Source organism: Bos javanicus, chromosome 16, assembly GCF_032452875.1.
Source record: "Bos javanicus breed banteng chromosome 16, ARS-OSU_banteng_1.0, whole genome shotgun sequence".
In the NCBI taxonomy this organism is placed as follows: domain Eukaryota; kingdom Metazoa; phylum Chordata; class Mammalia; order Artiodactyla; family Bovidae; genus Bos; species Bos javanicus.
The window spans coordinates 4,197,157-4,222,367 of record NC_083883.1 but is presented as its reverse complement, the minus strand read 5'-3'; the positions used below and the strand labels follow the sequence as shown (position 1 = coordinate 4,222,367).

Below are 25,211 nucleotides of genomic sequence, written 5' to 3'. Positions count from 1 at the left end.
TGGAGGAGGGCATGGCAACCCACTCCAGTATTCTTGCCTGGAGAATTCCATGGACAGAGGAGCCTAGTGGGCTACAGTCCATGGAGTTGCAGACTCGGACATGACTGAAGCAACTATGGATGCATGCACACATGCACTGATGCTAAACATATACACATATTCTATGATGCAGTAGAACTGATGCTTTTGAACTGTGGTGTTGGAGAAGACTCTTGTGAGTCCCTTGGACTGCAAGAAGATCCAACCAGTCCATCCTAAAGGAAATCAGTCCTGAGTGTTGATTGAAGGACTGAAGCTGAAGCTGAAATTCCAATACTTTGGCCACTTGATGCAAAGAGGGGACTCATTTGAAAAGACCCTGATGCTGGGAAAGATTGAAGGCAGGAGGAGAAGGGGATAACAGAGGATGAGATGGTTGGATGGCATCACTGACTCAATGGACACGATACTGCTAAGTCACTTTAGTCGTGTCCGACTCTGTGCAACCTCATAGACGGCAGCCTACCAGGCTCCTCTGTCCGTGGGATTTTCCAGGCAAGAGTACTGGAGTAGGGTGCCATTGCCTGAGTTTGAGTAAACTCTGGGAGTTGGTGATGCCCAGGGAAGCCTGGCGTGCTGCAGTCCATGGGATCACAAAGAGATACGACTGAGCAACTGAACTGAACTGCTGACCCAGTAAGTCTGTTTGTAAGTATATATCCAACAGAAATAGAAACATAAGTGTGCCAATGGACAGAAACAAAATTGTTACAGCAACTTTATTCATAATAATGCCAAACTAGAACAACCTAGACGTCCACCAACAGAATAATAGAAAAATAAACTGTGGTATATGCATTTAATGGTGATGAAATAAAACTCATTTTATTACAAGACAAGAAAAATTGAAACATCAAAGTTTTGTCTGCCCATTTGGGCCTCCTCCTTCCCCTTTAGTATGTATTGTGCATACGTGTTAACCAGAACTCCTTAGAGATAACATCCCTTCTCAATCTTGTAAGGGGTCATGGTGCCCCACTACTTGCTTTGTTCTGCACATCTGGATAGCATAAACTGTCAATACATCATTCAGTGTATAAACCTTCATCTCAAAAACACATATAACTATGTTTTGCCCTCCAGCAGGCAGAACAGTCCTCAGAGCTTTCTGAAAAACTGTCTCTCAAGTTATAATCCTCAGGCTGGCTTGAATAAAATTTTTCATTTCTTTCTCAGATCTATTGATTTTTATTTTTTCATCAACAGCTGCAATGGCGTACCATACAGCCATGAAAATGAATGAACTACTGCTACCTTGGGCTTAAATTTCACAAATATAACACTGAGTGAGAAAAGCTAGACACAAAATAGTACCAACTGAATGGTTTCATTTATATAAAGTTCAAAAGCAGGTAAATCTAACCTATGGGATTAGACAGAGGTTAATTTAGGAAGGAGGGTGGGGTAGTGACTTGGGGGGAGACATAAAGAGGGCTTTTGGGGTGCTGGTTATGGTCGAATTCTTGATCTGGGAGGCTGTCATACAGGTATGTTCACTGTGTCGTAATTTGTTGACCTGCATATTTAGGATTTGTGCACCTTCCCACAGATCTGGTGGGAAATTCTATTTTAAAAAATTTACAGGGGAAGGGAACTGCTTCAGCAGAATTTTTTTAAAGGAAGGTAGAAAGGGAATAGGAGGTGGATCAAGATCTTACATTCAGGTGGCTCAGCTGTGGCAAGATGAAAAGGGAACAAAGTGGACTGTTGAATGGAGCAGGGGCAGGAATTATTTCCAGCCCTCAACTGAAAAGTCTCCAGACACCTCCACCTTAATTCCCTCCCCACCCCTACACCACCTATTCAAAATCGGGTCCTTTTGGGTGCAGCCCAATGTCTCCTAGTCTAGCAGTTACTTTTGTATCCAGGCAGAAAGACGTAGTGTTCCTGGCCAAATTAGAACCCCAATTTTGACACAGCCATTTCCTCTACTAGGTGCTATGAGAAACTGCAGGCCCTGATGCCAAATGTCCCAGCAGCTAAACTGGAATAATCCTGAGGACGAGAGTGGGAAATAGGGACTAGACTGTGCGGGTTTGCGCAAAGGAATTAATTACCTGCTCCTGTTGCTGTGTGTGTGCTGGGGTGCGTGCGTGTTGGGGGGTGGGGGGGAGGTTGCGGTATCTCAGAAAGAGTAGGAGCCAGAAGCTCCTACCCAGCGCTGTGTTCTCTCCGCAGGCACATCTCTACTCCAAAACTCATCCGGGGGTCTGGAGTCACGGTCGAATGCACCCCTGAGCCACTTTCCGGGAGGAAAATGACAGGAAGGAACCACTGGTCACAGGTTCCACTGACAAGAGGGGAAAACCCAAGGGTGGCGGTTCCTTTACGGGGGAGATCACACCCCGTACACCAAAACATCCCCAAAAGAACTGGTTCTCCGTTTGCGTTGGAGAGGTGGAGATACCCCAGGGAGGAAGTGGCAAAAGGCGAAATGGGAACAGCCCTCTTTGATCCCAGAAGGTGCGTCAGGGAAAGTTGGATTTTGTTTAGCCCGGGATGGATACATCCTTCCGTGCTGCCACCAGAATCAGCGGGTCAGAGGAACCCAGGCTCCCCTCCGCCCCGCCTCGGGCGGTGAGTATAGGACCGCAGCGGAGGTTTTGACCTCTTTTTCCTCCCTCCCTCCCGCCCGCCCATTTCCAGCCCTTCCAAGGCTGGGACTTTATTAAGGCCGGTTCCTTCAGGCTGAGCCACGCGCTTGCAGGAACGCGGCATCTGGCGGAAAGAGCAGAGGTGACTTCTCCCCAGCAGGCAAGAGGCTGTGTACCCAAACAAGGTAGGGACGGTTCTCTCCGGGAACCGAGCCCGGGGCGCAGAGCAGCGGCAGGGTGGTTTGAGTCCCGGTGGTCAGAGCTGGCGGCTCCGCTGGGAGGTTTCCCGGTCTTGCCGAAGGCCGGAGGCACAAGGAAACAATTCCGTACGCAGGGGTAGACGCGCACCGGCGCGCACGCCTTAAAGGGGCGAGGGACGATCCCGGCGCGGCGTGGCGGCCCCGGGCGGCGGCACCACGCGAGGAGCGCGGGGACCCGCGAGCGGCCTCCAGCGCGCGTCACCCCGCGTACTGCGCCTCCCCGGCGCCCCGCCCCCGGGGCCGGGCCGCAGCCGAGCCCGCCCCCCTCGCCGCCTCTGATTGGGGGCTGCCGCTGTCCATCCGGAATCTATTTTTGATGGAATGGGGGTGCCACCCATTCTGCCCCAGATCACGTTTGCCGCTAGCAGCCAACCAGTCAGGCCCAAGTCTGCGGGCAAGAAGGGATTGGGGGCGAGCGAGCTCGGCCCCACGGCCCGCCGTCCGGACTGCCCCCCGCCCCGCCTGGGACGCGGCGATCTGTCCTGCCCGCCAGGGCCACCTAACCCTTGTGGAAGCAGAGCGGCGGCCTCGCTCGCCCAGCGCCGAGGCGAAATGTAGCAAGTCGGGTGCCGCGGCTGGACGCTCGCCTAGGCTGGGGTGTGTGTGTGTGTGGCGGGGGGCATCCGGGGGCCGAGGAGGACTGCAGAGGAGGAGTGATGAGAAGAGGGGGACCCTTGCCTCCCCCGAGACCACGGGTCCCCGCCGCCAGTCGCCAGGCGCCCCCTTTCCTCCCGAGTGAGGGGCAGGTCAGTGCTGTTGGGTCTAGGGGCTGGGTGGCGAGGCCGAGGGACCTGGCACCCCGCGCGTTCGCTGACTCTGTTTGGAGGAGAGGCCGGAGGGCCACCCAGATACTTCTCCCAATCCCTGGGTTCGGGGACACGAAAGCCACCTGCTTAGTCCCCTCCCCAGAGCATCCCGGGTCACTTTTGCCTCTTTCATCCCAGGGCCTAGGCCCGGTTGAAGTCTCTTTACTGGCAGCAGTGGATGAGGGGCTGGCTTCTCTCGCTACGAGCCCCGTTTCAGGTTAGGTAACTTGCCAGGAAGGCGGGAGGAGGAGGGCCGGTCAGGTTTTAGCGGACTCAGAAACTTTTCTGGCACAGGAGCCGCGGGTTCTCTCCTGCTCAGAGGTTTCTTCCTGGATCTCTAGTGAGGGTGTTTGAAAGAACTAACAGGACAGTGTTTAAGGAGACTGGAAAAGGGAGTCCTGGTGACGTGAGTGGCTACAAAGAGAAAGCAATTCCTGTGGGCCAGTTACTGGAGTTTGATCCACCCTTCCCCAAACTGGAGTTGACTAATTGTGTGTGTTTGGAATACTTAAGGACCTATTCATCCTTCCTAGGGAAATTCTCTTTAAACGTATTTTTTACTCGTGAGAGCTCTTCTGGTGGGATGGAATCAGGTGGGAACAAGGCCTGGGGATTCCTGTAGGCAAGAAGAAGTGGGGCCATTACCCTAAAGAGACATGCATTTGGGAGCAAGTGCGTTTTGGCTTATACTGCTTTTGTTTTTTATTTTGCTCTGTTTTATTTATTTTTTCCGATGGTGCTCTTTTGTTTTTGTTTTTAAGAATTCCATTATATCCAACTCTCAGTAACCCTGGGGAACAGGGCGAACCTAGAGAACTGAAATCTGTGCATAATAACCACAGTGTTACCGTCTTTCCCTTCAAAGTGAGATAATACTCTAGTCCTATCTGAAGAGCTCACAAGGCCGAGAGCAGGGGGAGAGAAGTAGCAGAGGCCTGGATCCAAGTCAGTGTCTGAGCTTTTTGTAACACTGTTGACTCTCAAGGGCAGGAGTGGGTAGGCCTCTGGCTCTTGGCCTTGGTCTGGCAGGCCTGCCCCATTGCCTGGGGAGTCCTCCCAGTTTGTTGGTTTTTTTCCCTCAGGGACTAGGGTTTGTAGGGGCGTAGGGACCTTAATTCAGTAGTCAGATTCTTCCTGCTTATTTGCCTTATGACTGTAAACTATCGCTTTCTACAGCCAAGTGGCTGTAGGAAGCTTGTGACTGAATTTGGAAGAGACCCCGCTGGGAGACCGCATTTTAGTAACCTTGGGTTCTTAATGGACATTCAAGAAGGGATCTCCCCCAGGACATCCCTTCCCATCCCCCATTGCTGAGAAGGCAATGCCAAGGTCTCCTGCACAGCATCTTCCCCGTCCCAGGCTGGCCCATCTCATGGCTGTTGACCATGGTGGTGGTCCCTGGTGGGCAGTGTGTTGCCTGTTGGGAGGATGGCAGGACTAGTGCCTACTGGGCATCCAGATGTTGCAGGGCAGGAATGGAGGGTGTTAGTGGAAAAGGAAGGGAAATAGCAAACTCCTTATGCCTGCCGTGTGGGAATATTCTCAGAGTAGCAGCTGTCTTCTGCCATATCGTAACATTCCCTTGTCTTCCTTCTTCCCACATAAGGTGTTCCATCCAGATTCTTGTGACTGTGAGGACCAGGGATTGGGGAAGATACAGGGTCTTCCCAGAAAGGAAGAACGTCTCTGGAAAAAAGGAGAAAGAGGGCTGACGCTGCCCTGGGACCAGCAGAGCCAGAGGAGCTGTGGGCAGCTGACGGAGCCCAGCCAGAGGCCGCCCCAGGCCAAGTCTGCCTTCGGAAGGATCTGAACTTGGGCTGCTTGTCATCAAAGCAGGGCCACCTCAGAGGCACCCCAGACTTGACCGGGCTCTTCTGCTCTGGATGCCTCCGACTCTGAGGAGTCTGCGCTGAGAACCAAAGAAGTTAGGAGGCCAGAGGAGCTCCCCCCAAGAAGCTTCTTGGCCTGCTGGATCGGGCACCTGCACCCCTCGCGCCGGCTGCAGCCTCTGGTGCGGAGTTTCCTGCTCCCCTCCAGCTTGTGGCTTCAGTGCTTGATGGGGCTGCCTGTCGGTGGATCAGCTTCTGAAGCGCCCCATCGGAGCGGAGAGCCGTGGGAAGAGGTCCCGCGGCCACCACGCCTGCGTTCACCCCAAGACTAAGTTCTTTCCCAAGTCAGAAAGGGAGAGAGAGCGGAAAAACAAAAAGAGGAGAGGTCCCCCTTCTCCTCCTCCCTCTGCGACATGTCCTCCAAGCCAGAGCCCAAGGACGCCCACCAGCTGAACGGGACTGGTCCCGCCGCCTCAGCCTGCTCTTCGGAGGGCCCGGGCCGAGAGCCCTTGGCTGGGACCTCGGAGTTCCTGGGGCCCGATGGGGCGGAGGTCGAGGTGGTGGTGCCTGAGTCTCGGGCCAACGCCAAGGGCCTCCGGGAGGAGGATGCCCTGCTGGAGAACGGCAGCCAGAGCAACGAGAGTGACGACGTCAGCTCGGACCACGGCCCCGCCGCCCCCTCCCCGCTCAAGGAGACCTCCTTCTCCATCGGGCTGCAGGTGCTGTTCCCCTTCCTTCTGGCCGGCTTCGGAACGGTGGCCGCCGGCATGGTGCTGGACATCGTGCAGGTAGGGGCTGGGAGGGCGGCCCTGGACACTGAGCCTAGAGCCATCTTTTCCTCCTGGGAGACTGTCTCTTGAAGCTTTTCTTCCACCTCCCTGTCAGAAGCAGCTGCTGCTTCCTGGAACACTGTTTCCCTTTGGATCGTGTCCTCGGTTTCTTCTTCCTTTAGTCCCTTTCTTCAGAAGCCTTGAGGAAGCAGGGTAGCCCTGGGACAGGTGGTCAGGGCTGTATTGCTTAAACAGAAGCAGGGTTGATTCCCAAGCTCAGGCTTGGAAGAGGAGAGATGGAGCACCTTGTTGCCTGCCATCCCTCCTGGTCGTTCCTGCTGAGCCCAGCTCACTAGGAGACATTTAGATCGTGGGCCTTCTCTTTAGGCTTTCTTTCCCCTTTATTTTGGGGGTTTCAAGGATACCCACAGTAGAAAGCTCAGTCTCAAGCCTTCCCTTCATCCCCCTGCTGGGCAGGAATTTGTCCAGCCGCCAAGAGGGTCTCAAATTAAGCGAGAAGGTTCTTAAAGGCATTTTGTGTTGCTTGTCTTCGTGTAACCTTGGCAGGCTCTCCTAAGAGAATGGGGGTGGGTACATGCTGAGACATGATTTGGGGGGTTGGCGTGATAAGACATAGAAGTGCTGATTATGTGACAAATATGGGGACAAAATATAACCAAACCTGGGCAGAACTGTCTCTTCTCCTTGCTCCTTACCTGTCTTTCATGAACCTGTGGTGGGCAAAGAGAGCTCTTTGTGAGGCTCCTAGGTAGAATTAAGGACAGGAATTGGCAGAACCAGGAAGCTAAGAGCCAGGGATATGCTATGTTAGAGTATTGTGGGTTAGGACTTACCCAGGACCTCCAGGTCCCCAAGATGATTTAAAGCTTTATTTCCAGCTAAAGTTTCTGAGGCTTAGTAAGACACATAAAGCTTTCTGAAAGTGCTGGGTTTATCTAAGCTAATCATTAACATGTATCAGATTCCTACTGAGTTCTGGGCTCTGTCCTAGGTACTCAGAGAAATAGGAAGGCTGGAGGTGATCTGGCTTTTGCCCTTTGGGCCTCCCACTGCCCCCTGCCCAAACCAGTGAGTCCTTGGCCATGGAATCTCTCAGGAGGATGTGGATTTCAGCATCCCCTCCCCTTTGCTGAGCCAGCCCTACAAACGATGTGTATGATAATACAGAGTCCTGCTGGCAAGTCTTACCAGGCCCCTGTCCCAGAAAGCAGGGTGGTTGGTTCTAGGAGGTTCTTTCAATGGTGTCTACCTGGACCACTTTGACTTGAGACCTTAGGGGGACCCTGCTCCTTTGATTGCTACTGAGGATGGTGTTTATATCATGCCTTCTGTCTCCCTTAACCTGTCTCTTTGGGGATCGTTCCTCATGGAGGTTGGGATGCCAGTCTGGAGCAGGGAGGGCAGACTTTGGATTCCTCGCCCTGGTAGCTGCTCCCCCTCCTAGAGTAGTGAGTGGGGTAAAGAGAGGAGGAGAAATTAGACCAGGGTAGCAGTTTCTCCACCTCTTCCATCCCTTTCCTGTGGCCTGGGTTCTCATTCTCAGAGGTTTCCAGTTCTGGTTTGATGCCTCCAAAGGGGTGTAGAACCAGGGTCTGATGGTAACCTGGGAGGGGTTATTGTATTTTCTAGAAAGTAAGAACGGTAGTGGGCAGCATCTGTTGGAGTCTTCTGTGAACCTGTGAGGTTCAAACCATAACTGTCCCCATTGTGTAGATAGGGAACCAATGGCTCAAAGGGATTAGTAACTTGTCCTTGGTCATCGGACTCAGAACCTATGCCCTTAAGCCTCTATAGCCTTTACCGTGGCCATGGTTCCAAAGTTGGTTAAAGACTCTGGGAGGAGTCTGCTCTTTGTCTTTCCTCGAAAAACAGGGTAGACTGGAATCTGGAACAACTGGAGTTATATTCTAAATGAGCAAGAACAAAGATTCTTAGAGGGCTACTCCCTCCCCTTCTCTTACACACTCAAGGGAATTCTAGAGCTGGAAATGACTTCCGGCATCTTACCCCTTACCCTGAGACATTGAGAAACCCAGGTAGGTAATCTTTGGAGCCTGCCCAGGGTGCCAGGCCAGCATTTGCCCTTGGTGTGGCACCTTGGCTCACTGCAGAGCTAAGGGCCAGTTGGTATGGAGGACAGTGGCTGGTTTGTCTTTGTGCCCGCCCCCAGCCTTCTCCCGCAGCGTGTCTGGAGCAAGCCCTGCAGATGGCTACAGTCGAGTCACGGCAGGGATGGCAGGAGCAGAGAAATCAGGGACCGCAGGGAGGTTTTTATTCCATATCTAAGGGGGTGAAAGAGGTGACTGGCATCTTGGGGTCAGAAGGAACAGGACAGTTTCTAATGATTCACACCTGCATTTCCCCCTCACAAGCTAAGCTGAACTGCAGTGGGATGGAGTCCTCTAAGTGGCCCTTGGGAGGAGCTGGCTGTAGGGTGTCCCCCGTGTCTCAGAGCAGCTGAGCACAGGGCCGTGCCGGTGCAGACGTCTCCTTGGTCCGAGGCCCTCATTTTCCCCACTGCTGCAGAAGCCCCAGTCTTTTCCCCAGGCCCGTTTCTGTCTCCTCTTATCTGCCCTCCCTCCAAAGGTGTGTACAGCCACCTTTGCAGTGAGATAAGGAACTGACTACTGGCCAAAAGTAAGAAAAGGTTAAGTAGACTGCAGTCTGCTGCAACCGCCCCACTGCTGAGACTGAAGTTCCCGAAGCATTTGGGAAGGAAACCGGGACTGGGCCCAGTGTAGGAAATGAAGAGGGGTTGGGCTGGGGAGCCTCCATCCTGCAGAGGCCCTGCCCAGCCTCCTGGTTTAGTCCTGGGCTGCCCCAGGGCACCTCACTCCCCTCTTCTATAAGCTCTTGGAGGGATGGGGGTGGCAGGAGGTGGTGTGCCAGCCTTCCCTGGAATTCTGCTGCTGCTGCTACTAAGCCGCTTCAACCCCATAGACGGCAACCCACCAGGTTCCTCAGTCCCTGGGATTCTCCAGGCAAGAATACTGGAGTGGGTTGCCGTTTCCTTCTCCGTCACTGGAATTCTAAGCTGTGTTAAAACAGGTGAGTCTCCCAGCTCTTGATCCTCACTATTCTTGTGCTGAAGATCCTGAGGAAAGGAGACACCCTATCCCGTAAACACTCCTCCTCTGGCTTTTCTGTGTGTACAGAGGAGTCTGCAAAGGTCAAAGTGAATGGCAAGGATGGCTTTGGGGAAGCGGTGTGGGGCAGAAACATTCCTCCCTGGCTGGCCTGCCCCAAGGCTGCCTGTATTCCTGAGCGGAGCACTCAGGTTTCAGGTATCCACCTCCCTTATCACACTTTGTCCAGCTTTCTATCCCCAGGCGCTGCCCTGAGGGCCTCTTCCTTGGACACCTAGAGGATGCCTGCAGGTGGCAGGGAGAGCCATAGTTGCAGGCTAGGTTTACAGTCATCTGAGCTGACTCAGTCCTCACACTGAGAGTCAGCTCTGGCCCAGCTTCCCATGTTCTCCTGCTTCTTCCCAGTTCTCAGAGCTGCTGGGGGTCTGAGTCGGCTTTGTGTCTTTGACTCCAGCCTTTCCAGCCTGTGACTTTCTTCCCTGCTGTTCTCCTCCTGGAGGGGAAGAAGGCTCAGGGCAGAACACTCCAGGCACACTTGGTTCTCTCTTTGAGGCCAGAGGAGGTGTCAGATGGAAGAGAGAAGAGGAACAGACCAGGGTGAGACAGGAGTAGGTTCCCTGAGGTGTGAAACCTTTGGTGATGAGTCAGGATTATTGTGGGGGGAGCAGCAGGCTCATCCCTCCTCCAAGCTATCAGGAACCAGTGAGCCCCATACTGCCCACCCCCCCCCCCCACACACACACACCATCCACAGACAGAGAAGGAAGGGAAGAGGAGCCGCATTTCTGAGAAGCAGTGAAATCTGCCCCTGTGTGCCATCCACATCTCCCGCCAAGGGCTTCCTGGAATGTGTCCTTTTCCATCCCCAGCAGAGCAGGAAGGCGTGGGTGAAGGCTTGGCTCGTGGGTCTGACTTCAGGGTCAGACACTTCCAGGCAGGGTGAACAGGACGGGCCTGAATTAGGCCAAAGCAGGAAGGAGACACACTGGGCCCCTGACCCCCTGTGTCTCTACCCACTGCTCATCTCAGGGCCAGCCTGCTTCCCGGGCCCTCCCAGAGCCATGCACACACACACGCATGTCAGAGGCTCCCCTGAGAGGCTTTTGTGGGTGAAGAAAGCATGTGTGTAGCCACTGGCTACTCTGACCAAGTGCCAGCTCAGGGTGTTGCTGGGTGGGGGGTCAGGTGGTGTGAGGGTCCAGACTGTCCCCTGGCAGGCCCGGAAGACAGGGGCTGTTAGCATGGGTGCCCATCCTACTTGCTTATCTGTCCAAATCGCTGCTAAAGCCCCATCCCTTCTAGGTCCTAGTGTAGCTGAAGGAGAAGGTATATATGTGCTGAGGGGGTGCAAGGATTTGAGGATATTTAGAACCTCATGTATATATTTATATATATTTATATGTATTAAGTATTAGTATATAATATAGTGGCAGCTAGAGTGGTTAGCTGAGCTTCATATATATATTTTTTCTTAATCATAAAGACAATATTCCTTACAAACAATCCAGAAAATATTTCTGGCATACACTTGGAGTATTTCTTTTCGGGCTTCTTCACCCTGCCAATACACACACACATTTTACATACGCCTACCTGCAGATCACAGCTTTTCACAGAACCGGAGGCTTGGAAGCTATGAGAGGTGGGTGTTATGCAGTGAAGAGGGGATATGGGGCTGGGCTCTGAGAGAAGCTTCCAAAACCTCCGTCAGCCACTTTTATTGGGGGGGGGGGGGTGTCGCAGAAGGAATGCTTACTCTCTGAGCTACGTGTCCAGTTGAGGTGAGGGAGAAGGGGGCAGAGCGGGGCACGGCCCTGCCTGCTGGGAGCTGGAGCCCCAGCGGTATGCATCAGCCTTGGCCAAGAGCAACAGTGCCTGAGCTCCTCCAGGGCCCATGGGGCTCGTGGGGCTGCCTCCCCTCTAGGGGCCCCAGGGCTAAGAAAGGATGCGCCTCCCTCCCAGCTCTTCCTGTGGGTGTCTGAAAGCTCAGCAACTGTGGCTGGGGGTCAGGGGGTTTCTTTCCCATCCTTACTGCTCAAGAGAGCACCTTCCCTAAAAAGATTCCTATGCCTTCCACTGTGAGGGGCTAGGCCAGGAGCCCCGGAAGGGTGCACTCTAGCCCTAATGAGGGGAGCCCTCCTCTGGGGTCCTGGTAGGGACCCCCACTGTCAACCCGCACACCCCCATACCCACAAAAAGAAGTCTGACAGGAAAAGAGAGGTCCTTGCCTTTATAGGATCCCACGCGCCGCCTCCCCCGGCCTCAGCCCCTCTGATTTCCATGCTCCTCTGTTTTGTTGTTGTTGTTAAATTGTGTTTAAAAAAAAAAAAAAACACATAACATAAAATTTATCATCTTAACCATTTTTAAAGTGCAGTTCAGTGGTGTTAAGTATATTCACACTGTTGTAAAATAGGTCTCCAAAACGTTTTCATCTTACAGAGCTAAAACTCCACACTCTACGCCTAAACATCGACTTCCCTTCCCCGCTCCTCCCAGTCCCAGGTAACCAGCAAGCTACTTCTATTTCTAGGAAGTTGAATGCTTTAGATACCTCGTATGAATGGAATCATATAGTATTTGTCTTTTTACAACTGGCTTGTTTCACTCACTATACTGTCCTTAAGGTTCATCTGTGTTGTTGTTACATATAACAGGATTTCTTTCTTTTGTTTATTAATTTATCCATCAACAGACACTTGGGTTGCTTCTACCTCTTGGCTATTAGGAATAACGTTGCTATGAACACGGATGTGCAAATATCTCTTTGACACCCTGCTTTCAATTATTTTGAGTATATACCAGAAGTGAGATTGCTGGATCACATAGTAGTTCTCGTCTTAATTTGTTAAGTAACAGCCATACCGTTTCCCATAGTGTTTGAGCCATGTTTCATTCCCATCGACAGTACTCAAGGCTTATAATTTCTCCACATCCTTGTCAACACTTGTTATTTTCTGTTTTTTAATAGTTGCCATCGTAACGAGTATAAGGTGATATCTCATTGTGGATTTGATTTGCAGCCTTGCTTATCATTAACTGTAGAGTGTCGGTCCTGGAATTGCCATTGGGGACCATCTGATCTGGCCCCTGAAGTGTACATTTTACAGTCAGGAGCTCAAGGCCTTGTAACTTGTCTAAGGAGCCCCTGCTGGCCTCTGTGGGACAATGTTGGGGACAGAGCACGTGGCCCACCCTTGTGGTCTCACGTGGGAGACCAAAGGCTGTCAGTCCAGTGCCCTTGCGTTTTGCTTCCTGACCTTGGTAGTCTGATCAGCCTGCGTATCTCCGTCTGGCTGCCTGACCCCTCCTCTCTCCAAACCTGAAAGCTTTCCATTCTTTTTTTTTTAATTATTTTTTAATTAAAGGATACTTGCTTTACAGAATTTTGTTGTTTTCTGCCAAACATCAACGTTTCCATTCTTAGAATAGGAAGCACTGAAAGAACTCACATTGCCCTTGGGGCCAGGAAGGGTAACTCGACCCCAGCATTTCTTGCAAGTCTTCAGTTTCAGTTGCAATTAAAGTAGCTTTCAAATGGCCAGTCCTGGCTCCTGCATTTCTCCTTCCCAGGACTGAATATAGTGCTCTCTGAACCTCAGTAGTTCCCTCCTTTACAAAACAGGGATAAGAATACCTCCTACCTCACCAGGCTTTTGATAGAGTAAAAGGAAAACTGTACAGAGAGCCCTTAGCCTGGCGCTTAGTGCAGACTTAAGAAGACAGTGGCTGGAAGACCGGGTCAGAGCACAGAGCCTGATGGTCTCAGGGCTGGAATCCACGGCGCCTGTGCTCTTCCCGCACCAGCACCCCTCCGTTTCCTAACCAAGAGACTGGGGGAGCTTTCTGGGGTGACAGGGCCGAGGAGGAATGAAAAGCCTCTTGCAGACGAGCCTTCTGAGGTTTGGGGGCCACCGTCTGCATTCACAGCCTCCTCTGAAGGAGAGCAGCTGTGGCTGAGGCCCAGAGCCCTTGGAGATAGAAGCCAAACAAACTCTCTAATCTCCTTAGCCCCGTGGAGCCCAGCGCTCAACAGCTGAGACAACACCACCCGGGGCTGAGGCCACAAAGAAACTAGACTGAAGGCGATTTGAAGGGTGATTGCGCTGGAGTTCTGGGGTGTAAGCCAGCTCCAGGGTGACTCAGCTGCATGGGTCCCCACCATCTTCTCTCCTGGCTCCACAAAGTAGCCAGAGGAAGCAGAGCCAGGCTGGGGTCTCCTGACTGGGGAGACCCTCTGCACATCCCCGGTTCTGGGTGGCAGGAAGGGGGCTATGTTGTTTGGAGCATCGTGGACTTGGTTTGCTTCCAGGATTCCTGGAGGAAAGGCGTCTGACCAACTCACTCCCTGCTGATTCCACTTCCTTCTCAACCCCCTGCTCCCAGACTATCCAATTGTAACCAAGCAAGGGCTCGTGTGCCCACAGCACAGAAAGCCAAACTCTGATTGCAGGTTTGCAGCAAAGTAAGGGCATAAGGCAATGGCACCCCACTCCAGTACTCTTGCCTGGAGAATCCCATGGATGGAGGAGCCTGGTAGGCTGCAGTCCATGGGGTCGTGAAGAGTCGGACACGACTGAGCAACTTCACTTTCACTTTTCACTTTCATGCATTGGAGAAGGAAATGGCAACCCACTCCAGCGTTCTTGCCTGGAGAATCCCAGGGACGGGGGAGCCTGGTGGGCTGCCGTCTATGGGGTCACACAGAGTCGGACACGACTGAAGCGACCTAGCAGCAGCAGCAACAAGAGCTTACTGCAGGACACCAGGCAAGGCGAGGGAGACAAGCCTCAGAGCCTCTCCCACTTGGTCTTTGAGTGAGGGGATTTAAAGGAGAAGAACAAAAAAGCTCTGGTAACTCATCTTGCCCAGGAGAAACAACCTGAGCTTGTAACAGTGTTATCACTGATCTCAGCAATCTTAGTCATCTGACTCTGGCTGATTGCTGTTTAGTTAACACAGGATTGAGGTCAGAAGGGGCAAGAAAGGGATTGAATTCAGACGGGGACAAGAAAGGAATAAAGTTTTGGATAGAAACATTAATCATAAACTCGGAGCAGAGTTTATTAATTAATCATAAACTCACTTTCAGGGGACTCAGTTTCACTTTCAACTTTGATGCCAGCCCTGTGGGGCCCTGAGATTCCTGGGTTCTGTTTTCCCCTTGTAGCACTGGGAAGTATTCCAGAAGGTGACAGAGGTCTTCATCCTGGTGCCTGCACTGCTGGGCCTTAAGGGAAACCTGGAAATGACGCTGGCATCAAGGCTTTCCACCGCAGTGAGTGTCCTGGCTGGAGGGAGTGGGGCACACAGAGACTCAGGCACCACAGAGCCTGACCAAGAGGGCACTGCAGGCCTTTCTCAGCTGCTCAGGTCCGCAAGGTGGGTCCGGGCTGGAAAGGCTCAGGGAGATCCCAGGCTGGTTGTCCTGCCCCTGGTCAGGGGCTCCCTGCTCAGAGTGGTTCCCAGGCTTGGTTTCTGGAGGTCCCAGCCATCCCTGGACTCTTGCCCCACTCCCTGCTTCGCAACCCGCCTCGTGACTGTTTGTGCAGCTTTGCCAGGGGAGCATCACGCTGGTCCCTTCACCTGCACAGCCGGGGGCCTTCTCTGATCTCCAGCCCCGCTCTGCAGCTGGGCCGGAGCAGAGCCAGGCCTTTCCAGCCCCCTCCCCCCCCCGCTCCCTCTCCCCCATGGCAGCTTGCTCATCACTCCCACCTCCCACAACCTTAGATCAGCCACTGATGTGCGGAGACTAAACCAGATTCAGGGCCACGGGGCAGGAGGTAGGAAGTGGTAAAACGCAGGAGGCCAGGAGAGCCAGGTGGCAGGGATGTCCCCGCATGGCCATGAGCCCAGAGAAGGGAGCAGAGAGAAGTGGCAGCCTGCCTAGCCCTCCCCATCTTGCCCTCCTGGCCTGCTCCCAGCCACCTCAGTCCTTCCCAAACACTCTCAGGGCCTCTGTCCTGCACCAGCAGCTGACCTATTCCCCTTGGATGGCCAGCTGGCTTCAGAGCCAGGGACTGATCGGGTCCTTCTCACCCGTATGGGAATGAGCTGCCCAGATGAGCAGGGCAGAGCCCAGAATCGGCCTCTGTCCTGAGAGGAGGGGAGAAGAGGGCACTGCCTTACGAGCCCCCTGGCCACCCCCCAGCCAGAGGCAGGAGCTCAAGGCGGTCTTGCGCCTTCCCTCTCATCGAGCCCCTCCACCCTGCTTCACCTTCCCTGCGTGTCACACCCTGGTCCAGGGTCTCAGGGCACGTGCACCGTCTGCTGATCCAGGCATGATCCTAGTGAACAGGCTTTCCCAGCCTGCCGCTCCAGACCCTGGTCCTCCCTTTCCCAGGCCAACATCGGGCACATGGACACACCCAAGGAGCTCTGGCGGATGATCACTGGGAACATGGCCCTCATTCAGGTAAGAGAGCAGGGACCAGGCCGGTGGGGCTCAGCCTCTTTCCTCCCTGGGCAGGAATGTGACAGGCCTGTCAGCACCCACTGGCTCCCGAGTGAGGCTCCAAGGTCCTGCTGAGCTGCCTTCTCCCAAAGGAACTCTAGGAGTTTTTCCAAATTTCCCAGGAAAATGGCCAAGATCAGGGGGATTCCCAGGATCTTCAGTGTCAGTTCTCTGCTTGCAGTGATGCAGGAGGCTTGTGTCCCCCCAGCCCACATCAGGAGGAGACTTGGAGTGCTGAAGGCCCCTGACCACTTTTGTCCCATGTCCCCATGAGGCTGCACAGTTTCCGGACCAGGAGTTCTTCCCCTTGAGTCCCAGGCCTGTGTCTGGATGAAGTCTCGGGCTCTGTGGACCCTCCCCCGGGCCCCAGAGGAGCACTCCTTCAGCCAATAACATGTCCCGGGCTCCTGCAGGGTGCACTACCCCGTACTGGTGTCTCGTGTGAAACTAAATAAATAAAGACATCATTCCTGCCTGGGAGGACTGGACAGGCCAGCTCTGCCTGCCTCCTGGAGCTGTGAGGGGTGGGAGGAGGTCTGGTTGAGTGCTCTGTGACCTCAGCTGAGAAGCGCTCTGCTCCCTGAGTCACGGCTCCCCTCCCCAGGTGCAGGCCACGGTGGTGGGCTTCCTGGCGTCCATCGCCGCCGTGGTCTTCGGCTGGATCCCTGACGGCCACTTCAGCATCCCGCACGCCTTCCTGCTCTGTGCCAGCAGTGTAGCCACAGCCTCCATTGCCTCTCTGGTCCTGGGTAAGGAGGGCGAGGGAGGGGCTGAGGGGGAGGCAGGGCGGTCCCAGAGGTGTCTGAAACCAGGCCCCTCCCGTCTCCCTCTCGGTTGGTGAATGCCCCGTCATTTCATCTTCCCCTGCCTGGCCCCTCTCCTTCCTCCCCAGGCATGATCATGATTGGAGTCATCATTGGCTCTCGCAAGATTGGCATCAACCCAGACAATGTGGCCACGCCCATTGCTGCCAGCCTGGGTGACCTCATCACCTTGGCACTGCTCTCGGGCATCAGCTGGGGACTCTACCTGGAGCAGGGTGAGGCTGAGGTCACTGAGGATGCCACCAGGGTGGATTCCTGGGTGGGACTGGGAGATGTGGTAGGGCTTTCGCACATGTGTAAGGATTTCTCCTCTGTTCCTAACCATTTGGTTGGAACACAGTTTGTAATAATTCCCTGCCTCACAGAGATGAGGCTGAGTTCTTATCTCAGCTTCACGCAGGCAGTGGGAGCAGGGGTGAAAGTATCTTAGAAATACATTTGGTCCTATGGAGGGGGAAGGGGAAAGGGCAAAGGAAAGGAACTAAGGCTGGAATCTGCTTGCACAATGAAAGAGAAGAGATGGAGATTTTTCCAGGGATCAAAGCAAGAAACTTAGGACCTGGTCTCTGCCCCTAATAAGTTCAGTGTCTGAAGAGGTTCACCTTGGCTTCCTCATTTACAGAATGGAAAGGGCTGGCCCCCGTGTACCTCCCGAGTTAACAGCGAGCATCAAATGAGTGGATACATTTGCTGGCATTTAGCGTGGTGTTACCGTTGGCCTGTTGGGATTTTGCAGGCTGAGCCGAGGGGAGGCTGGGAGCAGGGAGCCCGTGCTCACCTGCGTCTCCTCTCCACCTCTCAGGAATCTGGCAGTACATCTACCCACTGGTGTGCGCCTTCTTCGTGGCCCTGCTCCCCGTCTGGGTGATGCTGGCCCGACGGAGCCCAGCTACAAGGGAGGTGCTGTACTCGGGCTGGGAGCCCGTCATCATCGCCATGGCCATCAGCAGGTAGGCTCAAGCCCCTACCCGCCGCCCTCCCAGCCCTGGAAGGAGGAAGTGTGGCCCGGACCCTAGAAATGCCTTCGATAGTGGCTCAGTCACACGTGCTTCTATTGGAAGTGACGGAGCCGCGTGAAGGGGTTTCATTAGAAACCACGTTGGCTTAGGGAGCTGACTACACACAGCTGGGCTCAGGAACATAAATGATCGGGCCCCAGCATTCTCCGTCTCTCAGCTCTGCTTTTCTGTGTGCCGGCCTGCAGCTTCAGGTTTGCTTCCATAAACAGGCGGAGAGAGATTCTTTCTCTAAAGTCTTCTGCAAAGTCCCATTATAGAATTTCACTGACTGTCCCTGAACCAGTCACTGTGGCCTCAGAGATGTGCAGCTCTGACTGCATGGGCCTGGGGCCGTGCCCTCATTGGAGCAGGGTCACGCAGACCACAGTGGCCAAGTCTGGGAGAGCTGGTTCCCCGAGGAAAAGTCCAGCCTTCTTACCAGAGGGGAAATAAACACTGAGCAGGCAGGGCAGCCGGCAGCTCCTCACGCCGACTTGGGAGGTGGTTGAAGAAGGTGGCTGCCTGACCCAGCAGCACCAGCTTGCCCGGGGTGCTGTGCTAGGGTGAATGTCAGGAGCATCAACTGGTTCTGGCAAGGGGAGGCGAGGACTGGAGGACAAGGGACTCCTGGGAGCCGCCTCACTGCCCACGTCCAGACGGACCTGCGGCCCCACCCCAGGGACCAGAGCAGAAGCCTTCAGTGGTCTTTGTGTCTGTGCAGTGTGGGAGGCCTCATCTTGGACAAGACGGTTTCAGACCCCAACTTTGCAGGGATGGCTGTCTTCACACCGGTGATTAACGGTGAGGTCTCAACATCAGCTGCCAGGGGGGGAAAGGAGAGGGCTGGATCAGAGGGTCTGGGGGCTTTGTATCAGTCAGGGTTCTATCAGGCAAGAGAGTCCAGCTCAGAGAGTTCAAGACTTGGACTGGTTCCTGGAACCGGCGCTTGAGCATGGGGTGCTGGGTCCACCTAGCTTCGGAGAGGGACTGATCACGGCAAGGCTTGTCCCCTGAGCTATGCTTATGACCGCAGGTGCACACGCTGTCTGGGTAGAGAAGTCAGGCTCCCTGTGTCTACGCATCTGTCCCTGCCCATGCTCTCCGCCTGCCGGGGCTACGGGAGACTGCTGTGTCTCCGTAACTGGGAGGATGGGGGGAGCCTTGAAAACACCCTGGAAAGGAGTCTCCCTGCTCTGTGTCTCCATCTTCTCCTAGGGACTGGTGGATGGGTCACGCCCTCCCCGCTTCCCGAGCCCACCGCGGCTTAGGATTCACGTGTCTCCACAGGTGTTGGGGGCAATCTGGTGGCCGTGCAGGCCAGCCGCATCTCCACCTTCCTCCACATGAACGGGACGCCAGGGGAGAACTCGGAGCAAGCCCCCCGCCGATGCCCCAGCCCTTGTACCACCTTCTTCAGCCCTGGTAATGCAGAGTTCCCACCTCCTCTCCTGGGTTCACATCATCACTTAAGAAAGAGCTGGAGCCCGGTTATGCGGGTTCTCCTCGTCTGTTGGGCTGTGTGCACCAGCTGTCCTAGAAGGGGAGCCCAGGCAGGAAGGCTGGCCTTTCCTGGGGCACCCTGGGGGCTGGGTGCCGTGGGACGGATGCAGACTCAGTCCGCCGTCTGCTGCCCTGGAGTGCAGCACGGCACCTCCTGGCTGTGAAACGCCTCCTGGCACCAGATCGCCCCCTTCTCGCCTCACGCCCCCTCTCCGCTGGTCCTAGATGTGAATTCTCGCTCGGCCCGCGTGCTCTTCCTCCTCGTGGTCCCAGGACACCTGGTGTTCCTCTATACCATCAGCTGTATGCAGGGTGGGCATACCACCCTCACCCTCATCTTCATCATCTTCTACATGACAGCTGCTCTGCTCCAGGTGCGGACAGGCAGGGGCGTGGGGAGGGGCCAGGGCCGCCCTGCAGGGGTGGGAGGGGAGGGCCAGGGACGGTGTGGCCAGTGAACGCTGGACGGGGGCTCAGGAGAGCAGACCGCAGTTCCAGCCCAGTCCATAAGAGGCTGTTTGGCTTTCGGTGAGTTGTTTTACTTCTCTGAGCCTCAGTGGTACATTTGCAAATCTAGGGGAGTGAAGCAGAGGTGCTGGATTTCAGGCCGGTGCCACCCCCACTGGCCTGGCCGTGGAGCTCTGTGTGACTTTGCTCACATGCTGGGCTTCCTTGGGAGATTTCACTTGAGTAGAGGATTTCACAGCTTGAGAATGTGTCAAAACCACTGCGCTAGGCAATCTCTAGGATCCCATCCAGCCTTCCTACTCTGTAATACTAGGATGTTTTTTCCCTTGCTGTTTACTACATTTTTTCAACTTTTTATTTTGAAATCATTATGTATTCATAAGAATTTGCCCCTCAAAAAATGTGCTGAGAGAGCCCCTGTACCCATCACGCAGCTCCCCACAGCTGGAACATCTTGCATGATTATAGCACAACACCAAACCCAGGAACTCCGTGTTGGTATAATGCACAGAGCCGCTCGGATTGCACCAGTTTTACGAGCGATCTTGTGCGTGTGCATAGGTCTATCAGTCATACGCTCATGAACCACCACCACAGTCAAGACACAGAACAGCTCCGTCACCGCAAGGCTCTCTCGTGCAAGCCCTTTATAGCCAACCTAATCCTTATTATTACATTTTCAATCTCTATAGATTTGTTTTTTGAATAGGTTAGTTCAAAAACTTTGAAAGGGTCAATAGAGAAACCTCACTGAAACATCTTTCCTCCCCTCTTGGCATGCACCCAGTTCTCTTCCTCACGGGCCATGGGTGTCCTCTGTTCCTCTCTTTCTTTTTTTTAATAGAGTTGACTAACACTGTTGTGTTAGTTTCTGGTGTACAACAAAGTGATTCATACATAGAGATATAGGTTAAGGTTAAGTCACTTCAGTCATGTTCAACTCTGTGCGACCCCATAGACGGCAGCCCATCAGGCTCCCCCGTCCCTGGGATTCTCCAGGCAAGAACACTGGAGTGGGTTGCCATTTCCTTCTCCATAGAGGTATAAAGGATACATATATACATCCTTTTTCATATTCTTTTCCATTATACTTTGTTATAAAATATTGAGTATAGCTCCCTGTGCTATATAGTAGGATCTGCTATATATAGATCTGTTGATCTATATCTCTTATATATCCTTCAAGCTTATTCCACATTTAGGCAAGCAAACATACATATTTTTCTCATTTTACTCTTTTTTTTTAACACACATATTATTGGGTGTCAGGACATCTTGGCCAGGTCTGGGCCAACCACGTGCAGTTCCCCACAGCCGTTATCCCAGTTGCCACGGTCTGTTGCGAGTTGGGGTGAAGTGCACGTTGCAGAGCAGGGGTGGGTGTGGGCGCCCAGGGTCTGTGGCTGGAGGGCGGCCCTCGGCCACCTTGGGAAGGGCGAGCCTGCCTCCATTCCCAGCTGTGAACACGCTGGGGGCCACGCTCACCTCCTCTCTTCTCCAGCTGGTGCAGGGCCAGGGTGGGACACCTGATCCCCTCTAAAGGTTCCTCCTGATCCCCTCACTGCCTTCTCCCGGCGTGTTCCCAGGGCCTGCTCGGGAGGCTGGAATGTGGAGACAGCTGCTGCCCGTCCCTTCCTGGGGCACGTCCCAAAGTCCTCTGGCCATGTTCTTTATTTGGGACCCTTCTGCAGCTGCTGGCAAGGGTGTGAAGTTATGGGGGTGGGGCAGGGTTCAAGGGGGCTGTCCCTCACTCAGGGTCAGGGCCACAAAAGTTCAAGGCCGCTATGTGCAGGGCAAGGCAGAAGGTGAAGGATGCTGAAACTGTAACCTCTGCCTTCGTTGGAGAGAAGACTGGAGAGCAACCAGTTTGCCTAAATTTAGATATCACATCTGGCTTCCGGATCCCCCAGTGGGCTCTGGTTCCAGGAACTAAGCCCCTTTGGGTAGAATTTGCATACCACAGTATTTACAAAGTACACTCAGGAGTAAAACCTCCCAAATGACTGTTTCAGAGCTTTACCGTTAGAAACCATTTCATTCTTGCTCAGATGCAGTCATCTGGGGAGCCCAACTGCCAGGAATTGTGCAGAGTATAGAGAAGATGCAGGCCTGTGGACATCCCATAGTATTCTCGGTCAAGTGCATCGCCAACTTAAAAGTGCATGTAAATCTTGTTCAAAGGCAGATTCTGATTTAGCAGATCCAGCATTAGGCCTAAGATTCTGCATTTTTCACAAGCTTCCAGCTGTTGATGTCCCTGGTCCTGGGCCCACTAGCAAGGTTCTAATGTAGATCATCATTAATTATCTGTAGTAATGGAAGAAAAGCAAGGGACAGATACATCACAGCAGCAGATCATCCAAAGTGTCTTTTGAATTGCTAGGCACTGTGTGCTTGGTATTCAGCTGACTTATTCCTAACTCTGTTTTGCTAGGACTAATGTTAAAATAAACTTGCATTCTTTGAGCAGAATGGGAAGGGTCAGGAGGAAGGCAGCTTGGGATAATCAACTGTTACTCGGACAACTGTGCCGGCAGCAGCCTCTCACACTGTCCTTATTCCACTCTGCTCTGAGGACAAATCCCTCTCTGAAAAGCAAACTCCAACCCCCCAGCCGCCTGCTGGGCTCCCGCAGAGGCCAACATGGCAGGAATTGGAGTGATCCGAGAATAGGATGACCCAGAATTAGAGGCAAGAGGACTGAATTCCTGCAACAAGTAGGATGTTGATTAGCAGGCCTCTTGTCGGGTAAATTTGGGAGCAGAATGTAATGTAGGCAGCTCCGGAGAACAGAGGCACCTTCCTTCCCGATGAACTCAAATTCCTCCTGGCATCTGTTCGAGGTGGTCACTGTGGGCTGGAGGAGCAGAGAGGGCTTGCAGGGGCAAAGAGATGAGCTGACTTGCTTAAGGACTGGCTGCAGCTAGCCGAGCCTTGCGCTGCAGTGAATGGGGCGATCGCGTGGCCTCTGGCTCCCCCTGGAGAGGGGTAGCTGTAGGCTGGCACTTCTGTCCTGCAGGTGCTGATCCTGCTTTACATCGCAGACTGGATGGTGCACTGGATGTGGGGCCGCGGCCTGGACCCAGACAACTTCTCCATCCCATACTTGACAGCCCTGGGGGACCTTCTCGGCACCGGGCTCCTGGCACTCAGCTTCCACGTCCTCTGGCTCATTGGGGACCGAGACACAGATGTCGGGGACTAGCCCGGTCACTCAACCTTCTGTCCACCTCTCTGCACTTTCTGTTTGAAATTTTTTTGGGGAGGGGGCGGTCTTCTTCCCTCGCCCCCACCCCACTCGACACTCCCATCTCTTTCTAGGACTTCATGTGGATACCGAATTCTCATTATTTTCAATGGGAATTTTTATACATTGAGCCAAGTTTGTAGAGTAAGAACTCAGACAAGACAGATGGACTGAGATGAACAGTACAAGTAGGTGTTTGGGCCAGTCACCAAGTGCAGCTGCATGATAGGTGCCTCCAGGGGAGACGCCTGGGGCAGGGGTCTCCATCCAGGATGTGGGGGCGCTTGGTTTAGCTTTAGCAAACTCCAGTTCTGGTTTGGGGGGTTTGTCTTTGTTTTCTCTTTTTCTTTTTGGTTGAACAGAGCGATAAATGTCACTCTCCCCTCTCCCCACACATACGTTTTCTAGAAGTGGACCAACTTCAAAACCCTAAGCAAGAGACAGCTGCTCCTAGCCCCAAGTAATCCTAGCCCTGTTCTCTGCCCTGCTCTCCAAAAGGATGAGGTGAACTCCTTAAATTATATACCTGCTCCTTACCCAACTGCCTGATACATACCACCAGCCCCTCCCTCTGATCTTTTTTCCAACTGACTGCCTCATCCAAGAAGAAATGAGCCATGACCTGGTCTCCCTGTTGGCCCATGTCCACCCATAGGTTTGCCAAAATCGACATCCTCCCTGGACCCAGAGACCTGATTCTTCATCTCTGTTCACCTTTATCTCTAATGATTTCTAAGCACTACCTTCCCCAGAGCTTGCCGCATTGGCTTCCGAGATTAGGGACGGAGAATGGGTTTGTGGAGAAGCGCTGGGCGGTTGATGGGTGTTTCCCTGCTGCTGTTTCTCCCGATTATGATTTCTGCCATAATCACATGGCCCCTGAGAATCTCTTGCTTCCTGAAATCACTCATTCTTTCATGCCGTGGAAGTCAGTTTTCCCCTCTCTCAGCTTCTGCCCACATCCGTCTTGTATTCATTCACTCATTCAGCAAATACGCAGCTTCCCCAAGAGGCGCAATTCTGCAGGCACAGTCTGACATTCACTGAGCGCTGTTTATTGAGCGCCTACTACACGTCAGGTCCTGTGCTGGGTACTGACTGGCCAGAGGAAACACAGTCCCGCCCTTGCCTCATTCCCCGGGTGCAAAGGCTGCGTGCCCTTTTCAGTCTAGCAGAGAAAGCGTCTTCACTGTACTCCCCTCTTTGTCCAAGCAGGGTCTGCCTCTCGACGCCGCTCCTGGCTCCCACCTGCGTGCGGCACTGGCCACAGCTCAGGCCCCATGGCTCAGCCACCACTGATTTCCCTACACTGCCTGTCTCACCCTCGCTTCCTTCCATGTCCTCACCAGTCACCTGAAAGAGGGTTCAGATCTAGAAGGCCAGACATCCACCCACTGCTTCCAGTTTACCCAGCACAGGAGTGGGAGATCGCTGGGGCCTCTGCATCCTCCCAGCACGTTACTGTGAACAGGTCAGAATTCTGCTGCCCACACTCACGTGTGGCACACCTGGGCATTCGGATGCAGGTTTCTTCCAGCCTCTCTGTCCATAGCCTGCCCTTCAGCTCTCCCCCTCTTGTCAGCTAAAGGGCCTGTCTCCAGAGGAAGGCCAGGCAGTGACCCCGCCTCTTACCACCACCCTGCCTCACCCCAAGGAACTTGCCCTACACCTCTAGAGACTCTTTCTCTCTCTGCATTTCCACCCAGGCCACCCGCCAGAGCCTAGACCCTTAGACTTGGAATCATAGAGGTTACCCAGCTGGGGCTTCCCCCAGCAGAGTTCACTGACACCAGCCCAGCCTTGTTCCTGCTCTTCTCAGGCCTTCTCCTGTCTTGTCGTCCATCTCCAGACACGTTTGCACACAGACTCTTGTACAGGCATCAGAACCAACCCCTCCGCCCCCAAGGCTGTGCCCCTGTGGTCTGCAGTCACCCCCGCCCCAGGCACTCACCCCTTTCTCCTCTCTGGAGTTCATCCAGGCTGCCCTGGAGGAGTCCGGTGTGCCCTCCTTTGCCAGAGAAGTGGGAAGGTAGGCGTGCCCCAAGCCCTGAGGATGAGCAGAGGGAGGTCTGCAGGGCGAGAGGGAAAGAAAATGAACTTCATGACTTTAATGGACGATCCATTTCTTTCCCCCCGATTGCACAAACCACGTGGATTTCTGGCCTGGCTGTGGGAGCAACATTGGTTTACTCTTATATCCTTAAAAAGTTACAGAACTGTGTCCTAAGAATTATTTATAGTGACTATAACTGAATTGACAAATGTCAACATAACTGATAAATTATATTTGGTAAAATAAAGAGGACGTTTATTTA

The 25,211-nt window shown here is 53.6% G+C and overlaps 1 protein-coding gene across 3 annotated transcripts; it reads left to right on the top strand.

Moving 5' to 3' along the window:
• Positions 1–2,720: 2,720 nt before the first annotated feature.
• On the top strand, positions 2,721–25,211 carry SLC41A1 (solute carrier family 41 member 1). 3 transcript variants are annotated; one of them, XM_061382018.1, is made up of 11 exons: positions 2,721–2,818; positions 5,306–6,316; positions 14,576–14,683; positions 15,749–15,820; positions 16,464–16,608; positions 16,752–16,898; positions 17,486–17,633; positions 18,403–18,482; positions 18,969–19,103; positions 19,407–19,555; positions 22,669–25,211. In XM_061382018.1, the coding sequence occupies exons 2-11, from the start codon at positions 5,942–5,944 to the stop codon at positions 22,852–22,854; spliced, it is 1,545 nt and encodes a 514-aa protein (XP_061238002.1). In that variant the 5' UTR covers positions 2,721–2,818; positions 5,306–5,941; the 3' UTR covers positions 22,855–25,211. The 3 variants fall into 3 exon arrangements, with proteins under 3 accessions (XP_061238002.1, XP_061238001.1, XP_061238003.1); XM_061382017.1 differs by lacking the exon at positions 2,721–2,818 and adding an exon at positions 3,214–3,639; XM_061382019.1 differs by lacking the exons at positions 2,721–2,818; positions 19,407–19,555 and adding an exon at positions 3,235–3,639.